General features: G+C 45.0%; 3 protein-coding genes across 6 annotated transcripts in view; 1 reads left to right on the forward strand and 2 right to left on the reverse strand.

The window, feature by feature from the left end:
• The window catches only part of LOC135388819 (solute carrier family 12 member 2-like), a 69,389-nt gene extending 66,115 nt beyond the window's left edge, over positions 1 to 3,274 (reverse strand). Inside the window, exon 1 of the mRNA XM_064618644.1 lies at positions 2,432 to 3,274. Coding sequence (XP_064474714.1) covers positions 2,432 to 2,782 — 351 coding nt within the window. The 5' untranslated portion in view covers positions 2,783 to 3,274. The remainder of the gene's footprint in view (positions 1 to 2,431) is intronic.
• Positions 3,275 to 3,606: 332 nt separating this feature from the next.
• LOC135388827 (cytochrome c oxidase subunit 5A, mitochondrial-like) lies at positions 3,607 to 7,367 on the forward strand. Its single transcript, XM_064618656.1, has 4 exons — positions 3,607 to 3,778; positions 4,136 to 4,371; positions 7,066 to 7,215; positions 7,284 to 7,367. The coding sequence occupies exons 1-3, from the start codon at positions 3,700 to 3,702 to the stop codon at positions 7,210 to 7,212; spliced, it is 462 nt and encodes a 153-aa protein (XP_064474726.1). The 5' UTR covers positions 3,607 to 3,699; the 3' UTR covers positions 7,213 to 7,215; positions 7,284 to 7,367.
• Positions 7,368 to 7,399: 32 nt separating this feature from the next.
• LOC135388822 (protein FAM219A-like) lies at positions 7,400 to 19,885 on the reverse strand. 4 transcript variants are annotated; one of them, XM_064618648.1, is made up of 5 exons: positions 13,239 to 13,568; positions 13,029 to 13,110; positions 12,852 to 12,945; positions 11,101 to 11,217; positions 7,400 to 11,035 (listed from the first exon to the last, which is right to left on the reverse strand). In XM_064618648.1, the coding sequence occupies exons 1-5, from the start codon at positions 13,374 to 13,376 to the stop codon at positions 10,849 to 10,851; spliced, it is 618 nt and encodes a 205-aa protein (XP_064474718.1). In that variant the 5' UTR covers positions 13,377 to 13,568; the 3' UTR covers positions 7,400 to 10,848. The 4 variants fall into 4 exon arrangements, 3 of the variants coding, with proteins under 3 accessions (XP_064474718.1, XP_064474719.1, XP_064474720.1); XM_064618649.1 differs by having other exon boundaries at positions 11,101 to 11,214; positions 13,239 to 13,567; XM_064618650.1 differs by having other exon boundaries at positions 11,101 to 11,184; positions 13,239 to 13,565.
• Positions 19,886 to 19,899: the final 14 nt, after the last annotated feature.

A 19,899-nucleotide genomic window follows, 5' to 3' on the forward strand; every position in this document is an offset into this window, starting at 1 on the left:
GCCCGGGCTCTGGTCTGGGGCGGACTTTCGTCGCTTACCTCTCATCCAAGGCACCATACGAAGTTTTATAGCCAGCTGGCAATTATACCACCCTCTTCTGAGTCTTCTTGAATAATAGCAATATGAGAAATATCTATTTTATTGACAAAGGAAACCGTTTTCTGCTTTCTGTGTTGTAGCTCACAGCATAAATAAATGCAACTATACCATCCGTCGATCGCAGCCGTGCTCATGTGTGCAGAAATATGTACCTCGCACAGGAGGGCGCACGTGACCGTTCATTATTGCTTGATTTTGTTACTTTTCGTCCGTTTCGCAAAGAGTTAAAAAGCAGCTAAATTCAGCTACGAACTTTTGCGAACCTTTGCGAAACTGACAAGAAATTCGAAGGTTCGTCGAACCTTGCGTACCACCAGGTTCGCAGTCGAACCGCGGGTTCGCAAAAAGTTCGTGGCATCAATCGTTTTAAGTACACGTGAAAGCGTCAAACAAAGGAAAATGTTTGCGTTCTCAGTGTCCTCCTACCAAGCTGCTCTCCCTTCATAGTCCTTCTCCCTAGTGACTATAGCTACCGATTTTTCGGCATCTATCGTCGGTGCAAAATGTTTTAAAATGCCGAAAATATCCGAATTTGACAAAACGTATCAATGCCGAAAAACACCCGCCGAGTCTACCCAGGAATAAATGCCGAAAACGCGGAGCCCTACAAGTTGTAAGCTGCACTTTACTTCCGCTTCTGTGTTTTATATAAAAATAAAAGCGTCGGTCTATAAGTACTTGAAAGATCCGGATACCCATCTTTGGAAACCGATACTACTATATGTTCGGCATAGGCCAACAATCTACTTAGCTTTTTTTTTTTTTTTTTTTGCCGAAAAGTGTTTAGATATTAAATAAACGAATTTTAAATATCAGCGCTTCTTCCGCAGCTGCGGAGGCTGCAGCGGCGTGACGTCACTCAAGAGAGTGAGAGGACGGCGCTCAGATCAGAAAGGCGCCATTCAAACGCCCGCATAACCGCGGCATTCCTTTTCTAGAAATCGCGCCCTCATTGGTTCTTACGGAGTGACGTGTTCTCATTTCTCCAGAGAGGGACCGGGGTACTCTGCGGCGTCTGCTCTTGTCATGTTTCCATGTCATGTCATTCCATCGAATAGCAGTCAAACTACGCCACTCTGTCGCGCGTGGGGTTTTGGTGGTGCCGTGGTCAGTGGTCCACGAGGAATAAAATGACACTATAGTTTCGAAATCGACTGGAACGGACGCGACCGTCCCTTTAATGTAAAGTACTGGCTACTAAGTAAAGTACACGGGATCACATGAGGCTCATTTCCACAAGCGGGCTCTGTCATTTCATATCAAATGACGAGAGGAACACACTACACCGCCCAGAAGACTGCGACCTAAAAGGTCTGCTATTTTCCTTCTTATTTTGCTGCCGCCACACAAACTCACGGGAGCCCTCGGAGATTTTTAACGAAAGGGAATTGTTGTTGTTGTCACATTATGCTGCTCAATCGGTGAACTGTTAGATTTGAACCACAGCTCTCCCACTTCACCAAAGTTAAGCTTCTCACTCGTAGTCGTAAAAGACGTGGAAAGAATGATGATAAATCAAGTTTTGATCACATCAAGTATGCTAATTTATGACAGAATACTAACGGCGGTTGAAAGTTCACATTGTCCACGAGTGCACAATTATGCAACAATCGTTTCAATTGCGATCATAAAGACGTCATGCTTTCTCCAGGAGCGAGGCTTGGTTGTCTTTTGCTTTTCATTCTCTGCTACAGACATATCACGATAGCGATAACAGCTGGAGTGCGAGGGAAAACACACACTTTTGTGCTGTCGGCTTCTTTTCAGTGTCATACACAATGCGGCGTTGCGTTTCTCGACGTAAGTTCACCAATACTAGAATAGGAACCTTGAGCTTGAAGGACACGAAGACCGCTTTGTGTGGTCAAGAATCAAGACTACGAATGATCATGTCTTAGGAAAATACCGAGTATAAACGGACGCTGCAACAAGTCCAACAACACATATGCAGAATTCCTTCGCAGACGACAGGGCTGCCGCCCAGCTAACTTCGGCGGGTTCCGGGGCAATGCTCCGTCCCTTTGCCCCACGGTGGTCTACCCTTTCCTCTCTTCCCCTTTTCCGTTTCCAGATAACTTTTCATTCATTTTCTGCCTCTCTCTCCTTCTCAAGTAACTGAGGTTACAGCTCCTACGCCATGAAATTTGTTCAGATTGATGTGTATTTCCCCCATTAGATGAGGAAAACGTGGGGTAACCGGTACGGTGACACTCGGAACCCATGCGATGCACACGCGAGAGCAATGAGACGCCGCGCCGTGATGGACACGGGAGACACAAAGCACACCTCGCATTACCCCGTTCGGTTCTCAAAGGAACGTTTTGACGCTTACCTTTTGGTCTGGCAGCAGTGTTAACGTGGCATTATGTAACTCGTCTAACGTTGGACGAGCCATGTGTCCATGCACAGACATAACATTTCGGTAGTGATCCAGCCGAGGTAGTGCTTCCCGTGTGTAGTGGCGGAGACTTCGGACATTATGAGTGTCATACGAGCCAGTGACATTCCAAGACTGCTCATCGCGCTCGTCGCTGCTCTCTTCTTCATCAGAATGTTTCTCAGCCTCACCAGCGAAGTCCACCTTCGCCACTTGGAAACGCGACTGCTTCTTTGAAGGGTTGTCCTTCCGATCGTCCATCTTGATCCACTCGTCGTTTTTCTCAGCTAGCGCACCTTTATCCATGTTTACATCCACATAAACAATTTCGTGTGGCTTCCCTTGCTCCCAAGTCGCGCCAACTCGTTTTTGGCGCTGCTGCTGAAGCAGACGATGCGTTTTATACCAAGGCTTGTCTTGTGCTCGCCAAAAATTTTAAGGTGGCGCCACTAGCTACACGTCTCGTTGACTCAAACGGGTACCTCCCGCGGCGCCGGTTCCCTATTAGTTGCGTTTTCTTTGTATTCTCTTCCTTTGTTATGGGCATCAGGGCTTGTCATCAAATTTACCATAACCAGCTACCAGAAAAATCGATCTCTCTCTCGGAAAACCCAGTATATTTATCCATGAGGCGACTCCGTTAGGATTTAACATAGACGCAGAAATGGTGGCGGTGGAAATTTCACATGACATAAAACAGAGACAAATTGAGATTTGATCATAGTCACCGGCCCGCGCAGAAGCAAGTCGTTTTCCGTCCTTCTATGAGCTAACTAGACGCGCAATCAAGATTAGTATCGCGTGCACTCTTGCTGCGTGCTGGTTTCATGATTTCTTCTTTTAATAAATGCAACAAAATTATTCCGTCACGTCCTCTAACATTAGACGATAATTTACCACCAAGTTGACAAGGACAATTACATTTTGTACTCATTTGGAAAATAATTGTGACTGACAGAAGCATTTTCAACGTACGCAAGCAAGGAATACGGCTTCAATGTTTTCTTCTGGAAGGTCGATCTTGTCATTTTCTGTCATGTTTGTTTTACTGCAATGCAGTCTTGCACAGTATTCATGACTCTAGTAGACACATGGGTTTGTCGGCATTTTGATCAACTCGGCCGCAATGAAGAAAACGGTGCACAACAGTGATTGTGACGTCACTCGCCCTTGCTGAGCGAAACACGAAGGGAAATTGTAGGTCGAATATCATCTAATCGAAAATGTTTGCTGTAGCTGCAAGAACAGCTGTGAATGCTCTACGCACAGCAGTAATTCCCAAACAGGCATACCTCCCAGCAGGTAAGGGGAAGCTTTTTGTATCGTCCGTTATCTTTGCAGTCATTAACCCTAAAGCGAATATTGCATGTATGGTAACATTCGGATATTCACTTCAAAATTAAAGTTGCTTGTAGCTATCGCTGTGCGTCGAACACAGCATGCATACTCTGTTCTTGGAAACTTTATCAGTGCATCGAGACATCTAGGAGACAGAATGCTGCGCTGACTCGATAGTTCAAATGTACGTACATACTCTTCAGCTACTGGACTGGGGGCTACATGTCGTAAAATGCTCACGAAAGCGTTGTGTCTAGCTGCACTAATTCGCAGTGTCTTCTGCAGCACTTATGTCCACAATGAAACTCAATTCCATTGTAGTGACCTCTGTGAAGTGCATGTCCAAGCACTCAACGGAGACAGATGAAGAATTCGACGCCCGCTATGAAGCTTATTTCAACCGCAAAGACATCGACGGCTGGGAAATCCGCAAAGCAATGAATGACCTCCAGGGCATGGACGTTGTCCCCGAACCCAAGATTGTGATCGCAGCTCTCAAAGCCTGCCGACGCCTGAACGATTTCGCCCTGGCTGTGAGGTTTCTGGAGGCAATCAAGGTACACAAAGCACGGTTTGTCCGCTAGTAAAGCATAAAGGGACAAAAAGAAAAAGATTAGTGAAGCCTGAAACAAGTTGCACAAAAGTAAATGAATGTCCACTGATTGTGCAATGAAGCAGCACAAAATTTGTTCATGCCATGTACTCTCTTACAATGGGTACAGAAGAGACAGAGCTTGTGACCAATCCAAGTTGAAGGTGTAGCTTCCTTAGCTGGTTACATAACGTGAAATTTGAAGCTGACTTTTCAGGCCCTATGGATACCTTACAGATGTGTACGCGCGGAAAGTAATATTTGGCATACAATTTATGACACATCTATACTATGATACTATATGTGGGCAATGCTTTAACTGTACGTAATAGCACGACATTTGCAGGTATCACAATGTACACAGACAATATCCTTATGTGAGCAACTGAGTACTGTAGACTACACTACCACAGACCCTCTCTACACATGAGACGCGCTCAGCAGAAGAGAATCCATGTGACTAGCTAAGGGGGCAACTTGTGAGTTCTCCTGGTCACAAAAAGTCAGAAAAATGAAGGCAAACAGAAATGTCCACTGGATCCCCACTGCCACACATTTATAGGCAAACACAAAGAAGTGAAAATGAGAAGAGCTGGTGAACAAAATTCACAATGAGGCAACATGAGCTTGGGAAAAGAAAAAGAAGAGATATGTCTCTGCCATGCTCAGATTACCCCATTATGAAATGATATGCTTTAAGTAATGGCAAGGGGAAGCCTGCCCAATTTAACACATTCACTCTGTACGGAGGTGGAATAAAGGCAGATGACCACGTGTTGTACCCCTACTGCTAGTATTATTTAAGTAATTATGAATCCATGGGTCGATCAAGCGTCACATGTCCTGAGTGGCAACGGTGACAGCAAATCTAGAGGCAAAAAAACATGTTACTAGTCACACTAAACCAGAACAAGCTCTTTAATGGAGGCCCTGTGAAGACACACGAAAAAAAATTCAATGAACGAAAATGTACAGGTGACACACAGCGTGTCCCAGCTAACTGCGAACAGATTTTTTAAAAATATATAGATCACCTTTTTCGTATTGACATCAATTTCAGTATAGCATATGCTGAAGGGCACTCCTTAGGAGGGCACCAGCAAACTCCTAAGGTAATGTCCTAATTAACTTTCAATAATTAACTTTTTAATTATAAAAGCTACGAAGTTGTCCCAATGAGAACATCTGGTCCCTTCGGTCATCTGATACCGTAGCCATTTTCAGAACAAAAATTCGTTTGTTAGATAGTCTGCAAAAAAATTCGTCAAGGAACACAATTTTTTCTTTATTTTGTTCATTGCGCATCTCTGGAGACGCGTCTTCCCTTCACTCCCAATCAAATATAACAGACGGTTAAGAGCATCAGCATCAACTGTTTACTATATACATAAAAAACAAGACTTTCGTGCAGTAGGCAGCCTACTGCACGGAAGTCTTTTTTTTTTATGTATATGGTAAACAGTTGATGCTCGTAACAGTCTTTGTTATTTTTGATTCTGCATCGCCGGAAACTTGTACATTGTTTTTTCTTCACGTTCTACGACTTCCCTCCCAATGTGAGAGGATGAAGGAGCACAGTCTCACCTCATGTGTTGAAGATGAGCTTTAACTTGCAGAAACAAAACAAATGTATCGGGTGACGCTATCGGAACTGGAAAGAAAACTTCCTAGAAAAAACCCCGGGGGGGGGGGGGGGTACGTTTGTGTGAGAAATAAGTCCTGATATTTTATGGAAGGGAAGAACAATGTTGATTGGCTTTGATTTACACATACAACAAGAGCAGGCTTGGCCCCAGCAGATTATCAGGCACAACTTATTACTGGAAAAATTTTGTAGCAGCTGCCTTTGTCCTCTTCAAAAAGTCCTCTGAGTAAGTTTGGCTGTGAAAAGGTCAACTCCTCCGACACCTTATCAAAACAACGTGCCCAAGCAAGAGTCTTGTCAGACACAGAGGCACGAAACAGGTTTTTTTGTTGTTTTTTTTCGCTGTCGCTTGCACTCAACATTGCTGTGCGGCATGGATAGAATGCTATGCATTACCTCAGCGATGCGGCTTAACTTCAGAAGCCCACTTGGACTTCCTAGAGAGCTCAAACAAAGCAGTTGGCTCTGTCACAACGATTGGGTAGAGCTCTGCCTGGCTATCGTTACTGTGCTTTAAGCGACAACGTTCCGTTTCAGCGCGCTTACAATGCACGCTTGTGTGTAACTTGGCGTTTCACCGACAGTTGCAGTCGTCTTAGTTCGAGCGCATGCGTACCGCTTACAATAAACAGCACTGCCTACACTTGTAGCCCGGAAACTAACAAAACTGTCCAGAGAGCGATGGCAATCGTGCCAAGATTTGATTCAAGTTTGCGTCCATGTGGCCAGACCAAAAGCAGGTGATAGATACGGGGGAAAGTTTTCCAGGAGATTTGGCAGGTCTGAATGTTTTCTAATGAACTTAGCCCAACATCACACATGGGATTACAAAAGGCACATGTGAGTGTTGTTTAGTGGGTGTGTGCAGGCATATGTTTCACGTTTTTCAACCCTACGAGAGTGGTGCCAGGAAGCCTTAAGAATTCCACTTTATCCTTCCTGCACAGACCCTCTAGTCTTTTATCAGATACTTTTATGCCTGGAGGGAGTAAAATCTTAATTTTGTGTCTGTAGGATAAGTGTGGTAGCAAGGTGAAGGAAATCTACCCCTACATCATCAACGAAGTCCGCCCTACACTAACTGAGCTAGGCGTCAACACCCCCGAAGAGCTTGGCTTTGACAAGCCGGAGTTCTATATGCCAAGGGACTATGAACAGTAAAAGGTATAACTAACGAAGCAGTCATAATGTGTGTCCACATTTTTACCTGACGCTGTCATTTTACATTGCAGGAGGTGTCATCCGGAAAGACGGGGAGTTAGGTTTCATCTGTTGTAATTATATCGCGCAAGGAAATAAAGCTAGATCTACACAGATTGTATCGCCCTCAATTTGTGCCACACGGACGTGCTCAGAACAGTATTTATTTCCTTAATGGTACCGGTTGTGGAATGCAATCAATACACGACTAGTATCACTTCAGTATCAATGCCCGCTTACGCAAGCAGGGCCAATACTTGGCTTCTTGGAATGTTGGCACCGTTTGTGTACAAATGCCCACACTTATGTGCTCATGGACTAGGATAAGTATGTTGTGGAAGAGCCCACAATTTCCCTTCACACAGAAGACTGCATGGAGCAGATAGGAGCAATAAGTCTCCAGAACAATTATGCACATACATCATAAACAATACACTCAGAAGCTCCATCCATCACACTTTGAAGGTCATGCTTCAATGACATAGGTTTTACACTGTCACAGACAGTGTTCTAATACTCGTCTGGGTATGCGGAAAGTCACAAAAATGGTGCAGTGCACTACAGCAATTTTGTGCTATCACAGACCAGATGGCACATCACGTTCCAGTACTTTCAATGCCTGTGAAACAAAATACACAGAATTCGAGGAGCTGTGGGAATTAAGACTTGCAAGTACAGGTGTAGTCATGCACTCTAAGGAGGCATTTAACATCAAGGGGACCATTTCACACAAACACTGCAGCACCTGGCTTAAAGGCGGCATTAAATATAGAATTGTCTTGTGAACAGAAAATTAATTGAAGTCTCTGAAGTCAATTTCAGGCAATTTGGCCAGACAAAAAAATGGCATGTCTGTACTTTTTGATTAGTGATTTCATTTCTCTAAAATCGTTTCCATGTTACTTTACCAATTTGTTAGTAAAATGTTTCACATTTTACAAGAGAAGACTGTTCACGTTTTTAGGAACTGCATAAACTCCTCACAAATGGAGAAAGTACCTCCACTCAACAAATAATTCTGCATGTCCCCACTTGCAATTGTTGTGCTGAAAGAATCATGATAATACTGAAGTACTGTATACTTAGAATACCAATTCAGAACTGCTATGGTTAAGCTGCTTAGCTGTCAGAGATTCATTCAGCACTGTGCTTTCCAGGTGGGTATAAGTTAAAAAGTGGGATACAATCTTACAAGGAACCGAAAGACAGGGTCAGCTCAGATAAATATCTCCGTAAAGGGGGGGGGGGGGGGGCACACTCATCCAATGGATCCGCAGCCACAGGTAAAGGTCACTCTTACCAAGCGTAAAAGCCAACTCTGGATTACCGGCTTCTGGTCCTACCACACTCATCAGAATGCCTGGGGATTACCCAGACTAAAAAAAAAAACTCTGTTACTACACCCTTAACAGCACACAATACTGACAATGCTACCTAGAGCACATGTAAAAGTATATTTGTTATGACTGCTTCTTGCACTTTTCTTCAATGACTGACAGAAAAATCAAAACCTGACTAGAAGAAAGCTTTCAAGATTCTCAACTAACCAAGAACGTAGCGCTAGACAAATACAGTTCCACTTCGTAAAATAAATGGATGTAAAATATGATATCTGTAAGGTCAATAGTTGCGATGCTGCTGCAAAACACGTTGGAACTAAGCAAGGCTGCTGCCAGTGGAAACAACCAGCATGAAATCTCAACATGAAGTATTTTCTTGTTAGCTGTTTCATTAGGCCAAGACACCATGAGATTCGGGAGACCTTACATTAATATCTTCGGAACCTACACTACCACGGATCAATGTTGCAAAGTGACATTTCAGTTTAGAAACGTAGTTCAGTGATGCAGATCGTATCATAACACTCCATATTAGTGAGAACAAGCGCACTTCATACGTCATTTGCATTCCTCGAAACAAGGAAAGGCATACTGCACACATTCAGATACAAGCGGATTCACTGACTGAGCATAGCTAGCAAGCCGGGAACAGCAAAGTCATTCACGTCAGAGCCTCTTATTGTGCCAGGTGTCAGTCACGTGATGCAACATCACTTGCACTTACTCATACAGCGCACGGATTTATCCAGAACCCCTATAACTCCCAAATCTTTGGTGACACCCCCCTAACTTCTTTTCCTGTGCACCCCCTACAGGGGGGGGGGGGCTTTGCTATTTCGGCTTTAGACACATGCCGTTAATGATACGTTAAGTGTTGGTGCCGTAACTGTAATAATGACACCTCCATGCTTGCGATTCTGGATAAACCACTGATAGAGCACTTTGTGTAAGATGCTCGTCGCTAATGCGTGAGAGTACCGTTAGGAGATAAGACAAATGTAGTCCTCAGAAATTACGTAATACAGTCAAAACTCCCGTTACAGACACCTCTCCTAGACGGACTCTCCCCTTCTGCGGACAGCTGGGTTTCCCCCGGCAAGCTTTGACGCTCCTACTTGAATACCTCTTGTGTACAGACACATCCCTTCAGCGGACAAGAATCCTGGTCCCATGGGCGTCTGTACTAGAGAGGTTTCACTGCAGTACTCAAGACTAGCAGTAGTGAAAAAATTGGGAACCTAACTGTCACCTGCAGGCTGTGTTCATGATACAGTCCCCCCTTTCTAATGCACTGAAAACAAATAATGAACTTACTGTAGGGTCAAAGCCTATGTTGGAGGGCATATTAGATGCTAAATAAAATGCACTAGCAGCTAAAAAGACACACTTTCTTTCATTTTTCTGCCTACAAATTAAAAATGTTGAAACATAATCTCTGTTAGCTTCCAATAGTGTATGTCCTGTGCTTTCTCCTGAAAGTGCGGTGCAGGCACAATTACTCTTTCGGCATGGTAGACTTTGCCGCAACATTTACTCCGCTGTCCACTTTACAGTTTTGAGGCCCAATGTGCAGTTAAGCCATACTTTTTTGTTTTACTTTTAGTAAATATTTAGCCACTGCCAATCTGACGATGGCGTTATACCTATTGGAAAGCTGTTGGCAGCACATAAGGACTTTCTTACTGCACATAGAAGAAACATGGAATCCTGGCAATTTCTATGACTTTTAGGCACCAATGAAAGTCCTGACTTATGTTTCACTAATACTTTTTAGGGAACATGGGAAACGTGGCACTTCCTCCAAATGTACCTAGTGTTCCTCCATCCTGTACGTACACATTTATGCTCAGCAAGAACACCACCACATTAAAACTGAAAGATAGCACTGGAGAACTTGTTTGAATAAAACTCTACAAATGTCCATGCCTAATGTGTCTAATATGGCATGCTACAAATCATGGACCCCCATTGGAGATGTTAAAACTTCGACTAGAGGATCAAAGCAAAACCTGCAGCACAATTATTGGCTCCCGCTGGAGTCAAGAAGAAACTTTTGTGGCATACGAGGCCATGGAATTTGTTCTCGAACCCTGTTTAGACACTCTGAAGGAGCATATTTGAATATGCAAAAGCCGTAATAACAAATAACAGTAAGAGAAAAACGAGGCAGCAGGAAATGGATCATGGCCGTTAAAATGCAGTTTGAAGGCATTGTAAAAACAATGAAATGGGTAAAACATTAAAAGTGTGTCGATGATCACATGATGCTACAGGTCCGAGAAGCGGCGCAGCAGGAGCACCGCTGGTCCAACGGCCTTGGCGGGATGAGGTCTAGATCGTCATCATCCGGCGTTAGGTCTAAGTGGTAGCCATCGCGGATTAACTGTTGTGCCATTTCACGGGCGGCTGTCTTTGACGTCGGATGGAATTCAAATTCGTCTTCACTACGAAACAAAAAAAAAACGTTATTCTTCCCCCTGCATTTTCATGACCCGGTAATACGTATTACCTTCCAGATTCCCAAGTCACCAGGGGCTCCATGTCAGGGGTGGGCACCGTTGGCGTTGCTTGACCTTTTGAAGGAACAGATAGCCTGCAACGTCCAAATGTCTTCAGAGGAGCTCTACTGAGAGAAACTCCAAATTGTAAACAATAAAAATTGTTCGTAATGAGGGGTGCAAACAATTGAACAAAATGGTATGACTGGCAGACACGGACACTATGTTAGGGACAAAAAGCTGGGGTGTGTGGGAGGGTCTGGATAAATGGTGCTGTGAAGTGGAGCAGTGAAGGTAGATCAAAGCAAAAGAGGCTTCTGCTTCCGTTCCCTCCATATTATTTTTGTTTCATGACAAGCAAGTATGCAAAGTACCAAATGTTCCGTGGCCAATCCACACCGGTCTTTCACGTTTGCAGAAAAACCTCTAGGCCTGGAGATCGCACACTGATACGTTTATACCACAAACTACTAGATTACAGCGACCATGTCATTGGCACCCCTTCCCAGTGCCGCATTCAGAAGCTAGTGGTGGCGCTACTCATCGGCCCGGCTATTGCTTACTTAATTTCTGCAATACTTTGTACTTTAGCTTACCTTGGCATTTCTGCACAAGCGGTGAATGTCCCACGGGAGATGCTTCTTTCTAAAGTTGATTATCATCATCATTCAACACGTTTTTATAGGAGTTGTTGCTGTTGTCTGCTACAGTAGTCGTACGTCCGCTTCTGCGCATTCAAAATTCAAATTTCCATTGTCCAATCATGATGTAGATATCACGGGCCGATGAGTAGCGCCCCTAGCGGATCGTGCGGACAGGCTCCTCATAGGGGTTGCCGATTACGACATGGTCGTTATGATCTCGTAGGTCGTGGTTTGTACACATTTGACCGCAGTACATTCACGGTCGCATTTTATACGGATCACTTGGGGAACATATGAAACACTGCAGAAGTGTTACGAGACTGAGTTTTAGGGAACAAAAATAATGTATGGAAAGAAAGAAAGGAACATTGCTATGTCAGGAAGCAAAGGAAATATGAAGATCAGTGAATAATCCTTCAGTATACTATTTGGAGGAAAAAGCAGTTCTTATTATCGCGAAAAGTTTCCATTGTGATGCATGTATAAATAGGAAGGGGTAAGTCCCAGGGCGTTTGTTTGTCCAGAGCAAGGAAGGAATAATAGAAGATGAGAGAAGAATGCATTACAAGTCCAGAACGAACATGCATTGGCCTCCCATATTGTCCCGTGCTACTGGTGGGTCCTTAACGTTTCCAATGGCTCACATACGCTAAAACACTGTTTTTACTGCTATTTTACATGATGACTCACTCTCCTATCGCACTCCAACACAGGGAACGGCAGCTGCATACACAAACACATGTAAGCGAAAAAATAAAATAAAAAGCTGCAAGAAATAATAGATCTTAAAATGCAGTAACAAAAAAGGAATGTTGCTACTGTCCTCGAGAACATTTTTGAGGCAACATAGCAGGAATAATGCGTGAGAGCGTGTGCCATTAATCTTTGCATGACCAGTAAGGCTCAAAGCAGTACTTTGTCCAGAACCGCAAACTTGTGTTGGTGTTGCAAAAAAAAAAAATTGCTTGTGCAGTTACACTGCAACAGTAGTACACAGGAAAAACGTTGGGCGGTATTACTGTTGGGTGAATTTTTTGCAAGTTACATGCCCACAGAGTTCTGATCGCCTGGTCTAAACCCTGAGACACTAGGATGCTAAGTACACTGCAATGTAGTACCTGCTACGAGGAAGAAGAGATTTCTTGGGCTGGGTGTCCACACAATCATTCCTATTTTGTTGTCTGATCTTCTTTGCGTGCTGTATGTGCTTCTCTGAAAGATACGCGTGACAGCCTTCTTAGCGGGTGCCTGGCACACCTAAATAGTGCGAAGTAAGATGTATATGGATCGAGTACCTAATCGTTTCTGCAACAGTAATGCTCTAGACTTGGAGTTTGCTACGTCTTGCGTGGTTTTCGAAGTACACTCAGGAGCAGCCTGGAAAAACGATTAGAGCGATCAGCTGGACGCAACTAGCGGATTTTCTGAAAATGAAACTATGAAGGCGCGTATAACTCCGCTCCAGTGACGTACGCTTTCACACAAATAACATGGCTAGAACTAACATTGACGTTTTCTACGGCGATAGTTGGTTCGGCCTCGTCCTCCAGCGAGCTCTGTTTGGAAACAGACGGCTGGCTCGGACCCGGTGCAGATCCATTGCTGTTAGTTTTGGAATCGCTGTCAATACCGCTGTCTTCCATATCGAAACATTAAGCCCAGGAAAAACTTAGTGCGAAGGCCGCATCACGCGCATTTATCGTCTATGTTGAGTGAAGGTGCCGTATTATCGTTAGCAGCTGGCTTATAATAGCACAATTACCAGGAAAAATAGCTAAGATATGCTGGGTGGGAAAACGTTGAGCACGGAAATGAAACAATGCACTCTCAAAACCAGCACCTACATCCGCTACATCTAACGAGGGTAGAGACAGCGCTGTTACTATGGCAACGTGAGATGCTATTATGGTCGCCCGTCTGCAAAACGTAATGCGAAAATCACACTTGACCCAAGGGCGGACTCAGACCCTTACTTTTTTGTGTGAGGGTGGCGACGGTTTCTTTCTTGAAGCACATAGCGAGGGAGGGGGAACCCTAATGTTGGTTTGTTTTTTTTTGGGGGGGGGGGGGGGGGGGGTCACCCAACCTCCCCCACCACTGGCTCGACCGCACTACTCGCAAAAACTATGAATGTCAACGTTGCAGAGGATGAGGCAATTCAACATAGAAGAACAAACACAACACAAGCCTCAAAACGCTTAGCTGCATACTTCAACTGAACGGCAGCAGATGAAGAAAAGGCACCAGCAGTCGGGTTCGAACCCACACCTTGCGAACCTTTCCTAGCATCAGGGGCGGATTTAAGGGGGACGGGGGGGGGGAGGGGCATACGTTCCCTATGTAAAAACCCTATCTCCTGGACGATGCTGTCCCGCAAAGCACGGAGTTTTCTTAAGACCGCCCCCCCCCCCATGACAGACCCTTAAATCTGCCCCTGCCTAGCATGGTAGCACCTCTGACCGGCAAGCTGAGGGTGTGGGTACGAACCCCGCTGCTGGTGCTTTCTCTTCAACTGCCACCAATCAATCTGAATGTCAAATCACTATGAAACTGTGAATAAGCAACTTTTACAAAAACTGCGTCGAGATGCATGCTCCCGAAGTGTACAATTACGTGGACTTACCTTTGAATCTTTTTCGCACGAAAAGTCTTTGCTGCACAAATTGTCCCGAAGTCTTTTGCGAGATACAACCTCAGTACAGGGCACTGTTCGAGATTATGGTTTTCTCAAATATTATAGCTGCACTTGTACACCCTTGTGTACATTCACAGTGGTGTTTCAGGAGCAGGGGTCACAGGAATCTCGTTTTTGCCTTCACGGGCTGCATTTTTGCATACGGTTTAAAACATTTCACATACATGTGTGTCTCACAGCCTAATAGCGACACATGTGGCACTTTTTTTGATGACCTGCGGCAGCATGCCCCTCTAGCGCAGAAATGCTGACATGACCGTTGCACAATGTGGCTTCTTTGGCATACGTCCCACCACAAGAATTGAGAGTCTCAACATCTGTAGCTACCAAGACCTCACCAGTTATCACGTTTCAACCCACAAGTCACGACCTCGCCAATTTCAGAACCTCTGGATTCGGGTATTGGGGCTTCTCCACAACCCCTTTGCCAAACTTCAGCTCCAGAAACTGTGTCGCATTATTTGGAGCAGCCGCGTACACTCCGGCAAACAGTATTTTTGTCAGAGGCTTGAGGTACGCCTCTGGAAACTCGCAGTCTTGTCTATGCGATGCGAACCACGTGTCTTTTGTCATTACGCCGCCTTCTTTTAAATAAAACGGAAAAATGTCCACGTGCATGTGATTCGTTTGACTGTACTGGACCCTCAGAAAGTCACCTTCCGTTGCCTGTTCCCAGACAAACCCATCGCTGTCTATGACCGACTGCTTCCTCGCGTTTTTTAACCACTGACATTTCTCAATGTCGTCCCGATAGATGCCGATGTCGACGTCGTAATCCCAAGGTATGATGTCGTGGTTTCTCACGGCACCCAGCAGGCTGCCGCCTTCGAGCCAGTAGCGCACGTGACAGTGGTCCAAGATGCGGAACACGTATCTTGCAGTTTTCCTCAAGTTTTCGAGGCAACATGGAGGTGTCCAACGACCGCGGTAGAGGTATTCCGGAGTCTCGTCGACGACCGTCCCAAAACAGCGTGTAGTCGTACGATCGCAACCGTACCACCGCAGTTCACCGCCAGCTTGGTGAACTTTTTTGATTCCAAACCTGTCGTAGAGGTCGACTCTGCGTGCCTCTTCAAGTCGACGCCGCTTCTGCCGGAGGTGATCAGTCGTGAAAAGCGTTTTGCCAGTTTTAACGACATGCTCTGGTAGAACGTGAGTCTGAAAGGAATTAAAGCTTTTTGTTTAATTTTCTTTCAGTGCCCGCGAACAACCGGGACGGGTTACTCTTGAGATGAGCAGCTGGAAACGAGTAAATTTAACAGAAATGTGACAAATTAGCGAGCAGAACAAAAAATTTATTAGCATACTCAAATTAATTTCAATGTTAATGCTTACTTCAAATTTTCTTAGTCTATATTTTAGTGCACTGCATACGAAGTCTTTCGTGCACAACATAATAAATCCCATTTGTGTCATTAATAACGCGTCCTGGAGCAGCCAGTCCCGAGTGGCTCGAGACTACCATCTCCATTTTTTTCTTTTAAAATCAATCAATCAATCAATCAGACATGGTAACGAGAAAAAAAAAAGAGAGACATGCTCTCAACCAACTCCACTTTGCTGGGCTCTATGCTTCGGCAAAATCGGTTTCTGTGTGTTCAAATTCATTTTCTGTTCGATGTAGCGTTCGCGAAGCAAAAAAAAGTAACCTTACCTGTATATTTCTCAGTGCAGTTTGGATAAAGAATGCTTCTGGAAACGGTCTTGCTAAGGCGTCACTCAAATCGAGCACCATGCTCGTTTTCACAAGTAAAAGATGATCCCCGAGCAACGCGTCGCACGTAAGCGACGAACTTTTTTCTTTGTAAATGAGCGTCCACTCTCTCAAGTCAGCTTCGACGTCGAGACACCGAGCCTTTTCACCAGCAACACGGATCGCTACGATATCTCGAGTGTGCTTGAATATGTGTTTCACCATATCGGTTATCACAGCCGGCTGAGTAAAACGCACCGAGTCCGGAGCAAAGAGTACGTAGTCAGTTTTGAGAAGCCGCTCGAGCTTCGTTCTGTTCGAAGAGTCGCTCGGCTCCTTGTTCAGTGACACTACGCTGACGTTATGCCCAAACTCATCGGCTGGAAATCGTAAAGGTGGATAGGGATGGGTGTCGGCGAACAACACAATTGGCATGTGTGGAAATACCATGTGGAATGAACGGATTGTTTCGACGAGATCGTGTTCAAAGGGCTCGAAATCTCGAAATACCAGCGTGATCATTGTATTTGGCAGGTTGTAGATGTTGTCTAAAGGTGTGACAGTTGACGATCGCTGTTCCTCGTCTGGAGGTTTCTGCTGACCGGCTTGCTGGGCAGTACCTTGTTTCGGTGTGTCGGAGGTACACGCGCATTTTCTGTCCAAGTACGTCCACATAAAAAACACCATGGAGAAGTTTATAAATATAAGCATCAGAAAGATCCATCTCAACTTTGTTCGCATTGTGAAAAGGTGACGTAGCATGCAATAAACCTTTACAATAGCATGATACTACATAGCACCGAAACTACGCGAATATCACAATCCTTGCAGCCATGTCACATTCCATTCAGTCCGCACTCGCAAGTCGCGCGAGCAGCGCCGCAGCATCGGCGGCATTACGTCACGGAAAGCTATTTCTTTTGTCTTATTTTCAGTACTTGTTTCCAGTTATACATATGTATGCATATATTTCGCATGTTGTCCTCCTTTATGCTTTTTCTTCTTTGCAAGCTTCGTCCGTTCACCCGTGAAGTCTCCCCAGGACGCATGACCCCACACCCCAGAAGCACCACGCTGCTCAAAAAGCACATTACAAGGATTCAATGATTCAATTATGTCGCGAATATTGAAGGAGGAACGTGGGAAGTATGGCTTCCAATTTTATGTCCAACAATGCAAGAGCAAAAAATTCTGCACACACTCGATGCCCCATTTCCATATCCATTTCGAACTGAGAACAGAAAGCATTTATTTGGAGGGTTGGTTGGTGGTGCGTTTCTGCCGAGAAGACTGCCTGCCGGTGTGTGGCGTGTTGCTTGGAGAGAGGGATCGTGCCTCCTGGGCTGACTTGATGGAAACTGCGCTGAGATTTGCCTTACAGCCTGCGAGAAAAACTCTGGGAAAGTTGGAACTGCGCAAACGCGAACACGTTTACCGTTTATGTTGATGAGGTGTAGATTAGCTGATTGCATGTTGCCGCCGCCACCACCATAAACGCCGGGGTGGTGCATGCCTACGCCACATAATTCTGTGCGACGACGACGCCACCAAAAAATCTGCCTGGCACATAGCTCTAACACCACCAACCAACCTTTGCCACCATTTTCCCGTTGTTAGCGTTTTTAGCACACATAGCTATGAGATAACTCCACTGCAAAAGTGCAAGCTTGTACATTGGCTTCTACATGGGGGTCATCAAGTTACATTAAGAATTATTTGCCCATGCTCTAAATCTTATTTCAACATTGTTGCATTGTTGTTTTCAGGATTAACCCCCAACGCAGCCCTTGCAAATTCCATACTCGCTGCCGCCATAAAGTGCACCATGTTGGTACCAACGGTTTGTTTGTTTTCCATTTCAATGATCTCGCTTTAATCCTCCACCCAAAGATTGTGAAAGAGGAGTCATGTCAAGCATGTACAAATACGCGCACAGATGTCTACGTGCACATGGAGCATAACACCGCAGACACAACCCCAGCCAGAGGGGTGTAGTACCAGCTTCGGAAGGAAAGACACCACAGGATTAATGCAAATGCCAAGTTATCTTCAGTTTCATGGCTCAACTTTGCGTACATTTTTGCGAATATCCGAGAAACTCCACCAGCCTTCTTTCTTGACGCACATGCTCGTCAAAAGTAAGAAGGCCAAATTACACGTAGGCAACTGAAAGATGCCGCAGAGATGCAAAAAATGACACTCTTTTAATTGTAATGCCCATGCTTCACTGCCGCAAACTACACAATGGGTCAAAGCTCTGCCTAGTTCTTCACAGGTGTTAAGTTGTAGAGGTAGAGCATTTTATGGCATTACGTGGCGTAGGTGCCATGGACACAACCGGTACTTCGGTCACAATTGTACTCAACTCATGCATCCTCGTATGACACGAGGGAGTCAGTTCAGGCCGCACTGATTTTCGCACTACGGGTACTTTGTGAAGCAGTGGTCCAAGGGTACCCGGTTTCACGCTGCAACATTCCGTCGCAGGCTCCTCGGGTGAATTCTCGTGTGGAATGAACGGCTGTGACTGCGGTGCACAACTTTCACTGTTGAGATGTGAGAGACTATCCTCAGTGATCACTTCCACATACACGTCAGGGATGCTTTCAGCGCTCTCTTGTTCGTCTTCATTCAGTGCAGAGACAGCACCCTGAGCACCACTGTCACCCTTAGCAGTACTACTGGCTTGGTGCACTTTTTTGCGTTTCCTTTCTATTGTAATGCGCTTTGACTTTGAAACACCTTCCGCTAGAGGTGTCGTGTGAACAATTTGATAAGTCTTAAGGGATGTGGTGGATGTTAACCGCGGCTGGCGCTTTTTACGAGAGAGCTTCTGTTCTTGTTCAGTGTTTTGCTTGTGGTTGAACAAAGTGGGAATTATGCCCTTCCGCAAGACACGGCGATGGGTTCCCTTGAAGTCAGACGGCAGAAAGTGTTGGCTGCACACCTTAGAGTACGGAGTGAGTTCAGTTGTCACGTTGGCATGTTCGTGAATCACACCAAACCACTTTTTGCGCAGATCTGGGTCGGAAGGAACTTCATGGTATGATATGGCTTCCCCACTATCACGTCGACGTATCGCTGCGGCATGATAAGTAATTCCACAGACTACACAGCCTTTCATTTTCTATTTCGCTGGCCAGACAAAAGAAACGCAACAGAAGAGCGTCGATTATGAGGAAGCCACGATGTGCATACAACGGTACCTCATTGTGGCCACGACGCTTACTTAACGAATTTTTGGCGTGTGAAATAGAGATCGAAGTGTCCTGTGACGACGAAGCATTTTCCGCTACAAAATCCAAACCGTAAATAATGAGAAATAACACACGGAAGCGTGAAAGCGGTGAAAGCCACAAAGCGTGGCCCAGTGTAGCTAGATCTACCTACACCCTACACTAGATCTATAGGATCTACTGAATAGACTAAATATACCATGAAATATACTTATCACGTTCAGAGACATTCCTGAGCATTTTTGCGGATTGCGAATATGCAGATTGTTGTGGTCGTTGGGGGTTGTAAACAGAAATTCAAGTCAACAAAGTTTCGTTTATATATCCGGGGAAATCTTAGACTGAGAACTTGAAAGACGGCGTTGAAGCTACGGAAGCTACTTTCATCTAGCTTGCCTGGGCCTGGCCCGTGGCCTGACCCTACTTTGTTCAACTATAGTTCAACCATGAGTTCAACATTTCACGTAATACATAGAGGCCGAGGTCCAACCAAGAACCAAGTGAGTAACACCAGGCTTCCGCGCATTCTTCCACCTACGTCA

The sequence above is a fragment of the Ornithodoros turicata genome, chromosome 3 (assembly GCF_037126465.1).
Source record: "Ornithodoros turicata isolate Travis chromosome 3, ASM3712646v1, whole genome shotgun sequence".
NCBI classification, from domain to species: Eukaryota; Metazoa; Arthropoda; class Arachnida; order Ixodida; family Argasidae; genus Ornithodoros; species Ornithodoros turicata.